The 10,456-nt window shown below is 41.8% G+C and overlaps 1 protein-coding gene across 1 annotated transcript; it reads left to right on the top strand.

Annotated features, from left to right (window-relative positions):
- Positions 1 to 3,197: 3,197 nt before the first annotated feature.
- On the top strand, positions 3,198 to 9,722 carry LOC310678483 (ferritin light chain-like). Its single transcript, XM_083442487.1, has 3 exons — positions 3,198 to 3,593; positions 7,361 to 7,507; positions 8,549 to 9,722. The coding sequence occupies exons 1-3, from the start codon at positions 3,420 to 3,422 to the stop codon at positions 9,044 to 9,046; spliced, it is 819 nt and encodes a 272-aa protein (XP_083298613.1). The 5' UTR covers positions 3,198 to 3,419; the 3' UTR covers positions 9,047 to 9,722.
- The last annotated feature ends 734 nt before the right edge of the window (positions 9,723 to 10,456 follow it).

The following is a 10,456-nucleotide window of genomic DNA, read 5'->3' as shown; positions in this document are numbered from 1 at the left end:
TCTACTGCCCTTCAGCAGAGAATACTGGAACAGATATTTTTAGGGAGCTGGCATAATTGACATATTCATTATTAAACTGTGACATAATGAAAAGGAGAATCAAAGGCTGTGTGCAAGAAGTAAGGGAGGGAAATGTTTTCAGCAGTAATTTTAATTGCTATGTTCTGGGTCACTTTTAGTCACTTGTTGTAGCACATGTAGTACACCCAACTAGCCCAGTATCAACCCATTCACTTTTTTAAAAACTACAGAAAAGACATCCTAACATCCTAAAGTGGTTACAAATCTGGTGATTCATAAGACTTTCACACTGCATTTGACTAAAAAGAAAAAGAAATCTCTGCACCATAAAACTGAGCTTTGGAGAGCAGCTGCACATCTTTTCTGCCAAGTGGAGATGCGGTAACTAATCCAGAAAATGAACAGAGCAACCGTCTTGCAGGATAAAGAACTTCTTGAAAACAGGCAACAAGTTCACATGGGTATTTGAGTAAAAGATGGAAACTATTTCTCCTCTCCGTGGATATTATTAACACCACGATCATGGCTTTCTTTGCCCACACAATTTGGCAGAGCAAAATTCCTGGTGTTATTCTAATGGAGAGCTTTTCCATACCTAAATGTGATTATCACAGTAATGGTGTGACATGGGAATGACCTGGTGTCTTCAGGGCTTCAGGCTTCATCCTGACTCTGACAGAATGAAAGCAACAGGGATCGCTCGTGTGTGTCACTTGGATCCTGCATAGGTTGGCTGTGCACAGGCATGAGGCCAGGGTGCAGGCAGCTTGGGGATCTGAGCCAGTGCAAACATTTCCTAAGAGTGATATTTAAAATATTCAGTCTCAAGCATCCCAATGTGTACTGTGCTCTGCAGGCAGAAGCTTGGTGGAGTTCAAGTGTTTTGTGCCAGCACAACCCTTTGAGGATTACAGCTTGGCCAGGCTGTGACCGTACGTGTGCAACCTTAAAAGTTCTGTGAGAAACCATGGTACTCCCTCCAAATGTATTTATCAAGGGTCTTTTATTTTAATACATACAAAAAACAACCACCCCAGTTAACCTGTGAATTTTTGGCTATTGTCTTAGACAGGGTCCCTCATCTGCCTACCCTGTGCAAACATGTTAGCATGAAACTCTTCAAAAGATGAATAACTTTAGTTTAAAATGTAAGGCCTTGATGCAGAAACACACACATCCCATTGCCCATCCATGTGCATTTGAATGTTCTCAAATTTCATGTGATAATTTAAGGTATTTGCTCTAATAATTAGAGCATGTAATGGGATTTATGCAAATGTAATTATGAATTGATAGGGAGTAGTACTTGTTTAACAAAAAGAAATTCAATAAGCATAAGCTGGTAGAAACTCAGTGAACAGAAACTTATCACATTTGAAAGCTACCTAATCACACTTCTGGTTCGCTGGATTCTGAACATTCCTGTGGGTTCTTTTTCTTTAATAGTTTTTTTCCTCTTAATGGTTGTTTGAAAAACTGCAGATTATTACACATGATAAAGTAAATAGGTTACCACAAAACAGGGATGCTCAGCTTTTTCATAATATACCTCCCATGTGTTGCTCTTTTAAAAAGCTGCCCAAATCTCAGCAAATATTCAGCATGCAGCCAAAAGCTTTACCCTCTATCTCAGCATGGGGGTAAAGAGACAAGAAGAAAAGGGAGGGAACCAAATTATATAAGCCGACTATACATGTTTAGGTGCTAAGGGTAAAAGTTTTATTGATTTTAATTGTTGTTTTTAATGATTATATACATACTATATATTGCAAGTTTGCATCACCAAGATATACAGTACTTAACAGATCTTGCCAGGGCTATTTACTTAATAAAAGAAACTGGTTTATCCACCTTAGCCATCCTCTATGAGCCAATCTTGCAGTATATGACAAGAGGTAGCTGGAAAGGAAAGAGGGAAAGGTAGCTGGAAAATTGTAAATGACAAACAACAACAGCAACGAACAAAACAAAACGCCTTCTGCACTCCCATAGTTTGGAACAGGACAAGAGATCTGCAAGTGACTCACCAAGGGAACACAGTGGATAGCTCTTGTGTACTTGGTGCTCTCTTCAATCAGTAACTGTAGCACTAAAGCAGAAGGGAGCTAAAGAGATAAGGAAGGTTTAGCCCAGCAGCCACTGACTTGGATTGCATAGGCTGACTGCATGTTTAAATAGCAGCAGTTAGCACTGTGACTGACATAGTTTCTATATGGCTCGGAGGTATCCTTGTGATTGATCACTCTCTCAAGCACTGCCTGAAATTGTTTGTGCTCCAAGGTCAAAGATGGACTGTAGCTCAGTGGCAAAGCATCTACTTTAAGTCACTGACTGGAAGCAACCTTAGGTGGGACATCTGCACAGATTGTGCCCGGAGAGGCATTGGTGGGTTCTTTTAACCTCACAGGTGACTGAGGAGGAAGAAAGCGGGACTGAACTAGTGAAAAAGGTCTTGCTGCCATATATTTAAAAACTCAAGATTTAGTTCACTTCACACAAGGCAAGAAAATCCCTATTGTTGACCATGCAGGCATTCAGATTATCTGTTTACAAAGTGAACCCATAAAGCATAATGCTTGGCATCTCAATAGAATGAGAGAATGGGACTGATTTTTAGTAAAATATGCTCAACCGAATGTAGTAAAATTCACTGCTTGAATCCGGAGTTTGTTGCTCCTCTTTCCCATTTCTCACTTCTGTAATCCAAATACAGAAATGACATCGGCTAGGGCTATTGGATCTCTATTTCCTGGAATATGTATTCACTTTAGGGCGCACATTTCCCCCACCACTTTCTATTCTGCGGTATGTTCGGACAGCGACCTTCACGAGCGCTGCTTTCCAGCACGGGACTGCGCAATACTGTGTAGTGTATAGAAGTATTCAGGGAAGCCTTTCGGCGAGGCTAGTTCCCAGGTTAAACGGGCGCGGGACTTCAGTCTTAGAAAACGCGCCAGAGCGTGCAAGACGCAAAGATATAACTTAGGAAGGGCGTGTGCGTGTGAAGTCTGGCAGCGAATGCAGGCCAACGTGCCCCTTCAAGCCTGAGAGGAGTTCTGTCACGGACCGTTAGGCAGCTCTGTCCTGGCAGGAAAGGGCGTGTGGGAGCGGGCCCGCCCGCGGCCAGGTGCGCGCCAGGTGCCCGCGTCCCGCCCTGCCTCTGTATATATAGCAGCGAGGAGACGGGGGAGCGCGCGCGCGCCTCTTCACCTTCTTCCCTTCACGAGCTGCTGCTTCCTGGTTGCCTTTTTTTTTAAAAAAAACCCCACACTCGTCTCTTGTTTGATGTTCCAACTTCAGGCAGCTCCTCAGTGACGCGGCGGCCTCCCCGTCGTGCCTTGGGCTGGACGGAAGGTGAGGCCGGCGGTGAGGAGGAGGCCCAGGGGTAGTAGCGGGCCATGGCCGAGCCGAGTCCGAAAAGGCTCAAGAGCGGCCTGCCCTTGTGCGCCATCCACCGGCATGGCAGAGCTCTGGGCAAACTCGTGAAGCAAAACTTCCCGGCCGTGGTGGAGGAAGGCCTGTGCGGAGTCACCGGCGCCCTGCTCGAGGTCGCCTACGTCTTGCAGATGCTGGTAAGGCCACCGCGCAGCGACCCGCTTGGCATGCCAAGGCCGGCCTGGGGCGAGGCGCTGCGGCTCCTTCGGCGCTCCGCCGGCGTCTCTTTCCTCTGCGTTCGAGATGCTTCTTTTCGGGGCCACAACGAGGGCTCGCTCTGGGTTTGCCTTGCTCCATCCTGCCTCACCTCCTCACCTCGGGCCTCTTCAGTTGGGGTTCTTTCTTTCCTCGTTTCTGCTCTGCATTTAGGCCGGACTTGCACGTCCACAATAGCCAGTGCTCCCCCCCCCCCCGGGAGCACAGTACTGGCACTTCTTTTTTGTGTTGTTAAAAAGTGTAACACTTACTGCAACAACTTCATGGTGACTGTTGTTGTTTAGTCGTTTCCGACTCTTAGTGACCTCATGGACCAGAGCACGCCAGGCACTTCTGTCTTCCACTGCCTCCCGCAGTTTGGTCAGACTCATGTTTGTAGCTTCGAAGACAATATCCAACCATTTCGTCCTCTGTCGTCCCCTTCTCCTTGTGCCCTCCATCTTTCCCAACATCAGGATCTTTTCCAGGGAGTCTTCTCTTCTCATGAGGTGGCCAAAGTACTGGAGTCTCAGCTTCACAATCTGTCCTTCCAGTGAGCACTCAGGGCTGATTTCCTTAAGAATGGATGCGTTTGATCTTCTTGCAGTCCATGGGACTCTCAAGAGTATCCTCCAGCACCATAATTCAAAAGCGTCAATTCTTCGGCGATCAGCCTTCTTGATGGTCCAGCTCTCACTTCCATACATCCATGACTACTGGCACCTATTTCTCTAGGGGGGGGGAACACTGAGATAGCCGTTGCTTGATTTCTTCTTCCCAAGCCACAGCCATCAAGCAATGGATATGCTGGTATAAGGTACCCATGTTAAAAAGAGGGGTAGAAGAGGTGCACACATGGGAACTCTTCTAGTAACCTCATGGTGTGTGATGGCTAGTTCATGGCAAAGGCACACTTTAAAACATTATTATGTACATCTTCTGGAACTGCTGTTGTGAAAACAGATTCTGGTTTGCATCCCAGGGAGCTCCTTTGCTACATATGGCCCTGTCCTCAACCTTAGGATGGAGGCCCATTCTCTTCCTTCTTGTCACTCTGCCATGCCCCCATTGTGCTATGGAGCCAGGCTCCCACTGCTTTTCAAATGCCCTCTCCTTCACAAATGCTCCTTCACATGCAGAGCCAACCACTTGTAAGGTCATGTTAAAATGCTCATGTGTTGGAAGGCTATGGGAAAGAAATGACATCGTTTTGTCCACCGGGTGACAACTGGCTGTATACACATGGATTGTACACAACTGAATGGATGTATGCAGAATTATTCATTGTAACACCAAACTAAATTATTAATGTATCTCCCCCAAATTTCAGGTTTCTATTTCATAAGGCAGTATTGTAAGTATTTTTGGGGGGTATGCCAAGTCCACTGTTTTGAGGGAGAGATGTGCATGTATGCCCCATTTTGATGCCAGAAGTACTTTTTTGTGAGCAAATACTTAGCTAGATCATGTGGATATACCCTAGCAATTTTGATACTGCCATGAATGAGCAAGTCAGACAGTACCACACATCTTATATATTATGGTACATTTTGCTGCTGTATGAAATTACTATATTGCTATATTCACTGTATTTACAATGTCTAATATTTCTTTTAAGGTTGTTCATGGCATATAAATAATAATATGCATGGAAAATAATGGTTCAGCATTTACTGCAAGCGGACACTCATAAACTGATGCAAAGCTCCTGTTCAGCTGTGCAATCTTTCCCCTTTGTATAACTCACTTCTGTCTGTTGCTATCTGTCGTGATTTCTTTTTATATGAAGTCTTAATTTTGGACAAGTCCTGCATCTTAGGAGGTCTGGAACCAAGGAAGGAAATTTACATGCCGACTGACTCACTTTTGGATATGTGAACAGTAGTGAATCAGTCTTTAAGAGACTCAGTGCCTGTAAGTATGGGGGCAGAAGTCAGGCCCTTTTTACTTGCGAAAAATATGAGTGTTAAATGAGTCTGGTAGGCAACTGACGGTAATGAAGCTACACTGATTATACGGTAGAGTAAGAGAATCAAGGAATGAAGAGCAGGGATGGGGAAAGTGATGAAGCAAGGGAAGAAAAACTGACTCAGAACTTAGTGGTGGGAAGCTGTGACAGCATCCTTCAGCTGTCACTGCATTCCTTCTAAAAGGAGAAAAGGGGAAGCTGCTGACAACACTGCCCTGATTAGATATAAGGATCACAATTCAAGATGGCAATATTCTCAGAATATGAGAACATATTTTTCCAGCAAAAACAATGAGGAAATGGGTGAATAATAGCCATAAAGTCCCATCTTCTCTGCAGGCACAGAATGTACTTGGGCAATTGCTGGAACTTAGTATGAGTCTGTTTCTTTCATATTGTTAATGATTTTCTTCATGTTTTAATGTGGTGAAGACCTTAGGGAGTGTTTTCTTATCTCATATATCTATCTGATTGGCCACTGTGAGAACAGGATCGTTGACTGGATGGGACATTGGTTTATTTGCCGGGGCTCTTCCTATGTTCCTTTGAAGTTTGAAGGAGAGTAAACTTGGTAGGCAGTAAACTGAAGTAAACTGAACATAAAGAGTAGCAGTGATCCAAGACCTGATTCTTACATTATGGAAGTGACATTGTTTCGATTTTCCCATGATTCCATTCCACACACTTTTCAATAATGTAAGAATTCAGAAACCATGTGGAAAAATCAAGCTCATGTGGGAAGAACAGCAATAACACCAGGGGCCAGATCTGAAGGATGGGGTGTGTAAGAAAGCGGTAACATGACACAGGATGTAACTATGGGAGAAGAATGGCAATCATGTTTCCTGTATATCCCCCTGCATACTTTCCACTCTCCAGCTACTTACTACTCCAGAGGCAACAGCTTCTAACTTTCTGCAACAAAAGAAGTGACAAATGGTACAGCCTCTAACATTCCTTATCCTTACAAATATCTACTGTAGAAATATACAGCATCCTGATTCAGCCAGAGATCTGCATGCATAAGCAGTCTTGTGTGCATGTTGCGTTTGGATAAGCATCCTTATTCACATCATCATGTGTACTTGAGTCCTCATACACTGACTAGATGCATCTTTGAATGAAAATATGCATCTGTATCAATCCCCGCCCCCCAATTCAACTACTTTCAGTTTTTTGAAAAACATATCAGATATTTCTGCATTCTGTAAAATTAACAGTGTTTACCTTTTTTGAATTTAATTGTGCTAAATCAGATCCCAGTCACATTAAGGCATGAGTGAGGAGTACATGGCTCACCCTGTGTCATTGGGCTCCAACTCCCTTTATCCCCAGCCAGAATGGGCAGTGGTCAGGGATATTGGGAATTGTTGCCCAATGACATGGGGGGCGCTATAGTCTCCCACCCCTAATTTGGAATATTAGTAAACTTTCTGGAAAACTAATTGCCCATGACTACAACTAAAACAGGTTATATGGTCTTTTGTCTGATGTACAAATATTTTTTTAACTTAACATACACATACCCCAGGGTATCTAATTTGAAATATTGTTTCTATCTATGGCAAAAGCAAAAGTTTGTGTTTTACTTCTAAAATATATAGGTTTTCCAGAAATGTTTTTTTCTTCTACTCCTTTTGAAGTTTAAACCTAAGTACTGTAAACATTATGCAATATTATTGTACTTTGTATATGAACTGCAGTGAGTGTTTTACTTTGTTGTCTATTTGAAAAATATAGGGTGAAATCTTTGATCATTCTGATATGGCTTTACCAAATGTTTCTAAATTCTTCTTGGACCGGGCTAAAGAGGAGAGGGAAGCAGCAGACGCTCTCATAAAATACCAGCATGACAGGGGAGGCCTCTACTGTACCAGAGTTATCCAGGTATGTGGCAAAGTTTGTCCTCATGCCAGAGGTTTAACTTCATAAGGTATATGTCTCATGTAACAGATCAAAAAAGAACTTGCACACATATCCCTTATGGTATGAGCTACATCTGCATTTAGCTACACCTTTTTTCATGTTAGCCTAGAAGCATAAAGCGAGAAGACATGTGGTTTTTTCCCTGTCATGTTTCTGCATGACACCTAGCGGGTTTCATGCCTCTCACAGTGAAATGATAGGGTCAGATTTGGAGCTTAGCTTCCCCCCCCCCCCATACAAATACAAATTTTCTTTTTAGACATCAGTCTTATTGCACTTATTAAAGAGGGTTTTTTTAACACCACTGTAACCATGATTTGAGTTCCTTCCCCACTTCCAGAATGAATGACATATGGCCATATGTTAACAGGAATAGAAGTGCTTCCACCCTGCCATCTCTTGCAATTTGAAGCAAATATGTATGAAAACTATTTTGCTTTTCTGCTCCAAGGCAACTAATCTGGGAGACCCAGTACAATCCATATCCTTTGAAAATCTAGCCAATTCCATTTGATATTTGTTTAATCTTATCTCTTGTGGACATCCTTCCCTATGCAAGCAAGCAGCACCCACATGAACAGCACCATTCCATGCTTTTAGATCCCATCCTTCCTCCAGGGATCAGAGGGTAGAGTACACGGCTTCTCTTCTTTTTATTGGAGATCTGCATGGATCAATGTTACACTCGTGCAATTTTATGTTGCTACAACCCATTCTAGTCTTTCATTACTTTATTGGCAATGAACATATTTTAGAGATCAATATTATCCACACCAATTATACAAACACTTGGTTAACATATCATCATATAAAAGCTGTAATAAGCTTGGTGAGCTGCCTTGTGTGCCTATATTAATTTTCTATATATGTATCCCACAAATCTCAAAGATGTTGCTCAGAAGACAGAGGTAAGAGCATTACACCACAAGCAGTTGAAAATGTGGTGGAAACAATTGTAACTTCTACTATTTGTCATCTTTGTTCTGCTCTTTGTGATTCCAGAAACCACCCAGTGTGTTAATAAGCGGTGTGGCGGCAGCTCTGGAAGTAGCCCTAGTACAATGGAAGATGATGGCAGGCCATTTTGAAGAGCTTTATGCTCTGAGTATCAAGAACTCAGACCCTCACACTGCAAGCACAATTAAGAAGCAATTTCTAGCACCCAAGATACAGAAGATCAAGTTGATGGGAGATCTAATTACCAATGCTCGTAGGCTTAGGAATGCCCAAGATAGCAGAGGTGACCTTGAGAACTATCTTATAGACCGTCTGCAAAAAGAACTAAAGATTGGGACCGATTCAGAAGCACACTGCAGTCTCCATGCACCATTTCAGAAATGTACAAGAGCTGCAAATGAGCTACAGCTTCTGCGAGAGGAGTACCTTCAGCCCAAGAATGGGATAAGGCCAAAATACCAAGGCCAGTGTTGCTCCCTCTCTCAGCCTCGGTGGAAGGGCTTGCGGGAAAGAGATCAAAGGCAGGAGCACAAATGGCATTAGATTGGCTGGGATATGAAGTATGCCACTGCTGAGCAGTGTTATGATATTCATACATCTCTAAATTGTCCCGGAATAGTTGTCTATAGGTTGACATGATTTGTGAAAACAGTCCCCACAAACAGGGTAACTGTACCATCATGATTCAGTCATTGTTGATTAGTTTGTTCATGATACTATGTTTGAATAAGCAGTTATTCCACCATGGACTGCAGTCCTTTCTATGAGTGCAGAAACTCCTTACCTCCATATAAAAGCTATACTAACTCTTACCCACAATATTGAGCTCTAGACAATCATGTATATAGTATAGTCAGGCATTAGGTTAGCTTGAATAAGTGCATAAATGATAACCTTGTATTTTTCTACTATGTAGTAAGGGTATTTTATAATGCATTCCTTTAAAAGAACAAGATAAATTAGATTTTAATATTCCAATGGTTGCCTTGATAGAAGTTTATTAACCTTACAGAGACTTCTGTTTTAGTGTACACCCATTTTTATGCTTAAATTTTTTTTTTTATATTGCTACATAGCTTAATGTAAGCATAATAAAATTGTTTACCTTGGTGCATTGTACTTACATTTTTAAGGTGGTATTTTACTACGAAATATTTTACTACATATTTGATATACCTGCAATAGCATTGATAATAAATATTGAAAATTTAAAAATGAAGTATATCCATCTTTTGTGATTTTTCACGATCAGCCACATGTTATGCTGCTGTTGGGAAGAAGCCATATACATGAATAAAGTCTTTTAATAAATGAATTGAGCACACCCTCTGCAGTCACAGTGCTTAACCATGCTTATTTTCCATAACAAAGGGGGGTGTTCAGGGAGCAGGTTTAGAGACCCTAATTCCCGTATGTGCAGTTCTGTCATTCTCATGGGTGAAGATCCAGAACTAGGACACTGCTTTAATGGGAGAGAGAGGCAAATACTTTCCTCCACCCCTGACAAATTACCACTAGTAGTGATTCTGTCATCGTATGTAATATGTCTCAGCATAGAGATCCATTTCACTTTAATAAGTGCTTAATGGTGTCCAGATTGTGCCCAAGATAAAATATCATAATCAAAACTCCTTTGTAAGATTTAAGTATTGGCATTGCTCCCTTGTCTCTAACACAATTGGTATTATTATTATTATTATTATTATTATTATTATTATTAAAAATTTGTATACTGCCCTATACCTGTAGATCTCAGGGTGGTTCACAGGATAAAATCACAGTATAAAAACACCAAATACATAATCAAAATAAAAACAAAAAGTATTAAATAATTGTTCAAAAGGAATTGCAATGTTTTGCCTTCTTGTTTATGAGGACAAAAAAAAAGAAATCTTATCTCTTTGCTGGACCAGTCCTGCCAATAGTAAGTTTGAGGGTGTCAAACATTTTAGT

The sequence above is a fragment of the Podarcis tiliguerta genome, assembly GCF_965153285.1.
Source record: "Podarcis tiliguerta genome assembly, chromosome: 1".
Classification (NCBI taxonomy): Eukaryota; Metazoa; Chordata; class Lepidosauria; order Squamata; family Lacertidae; genus Podarcis; species Podarcis tiliguerta.
This window is presented reverse-complemented; position numbering and strand designations above follow the sequence as displayed.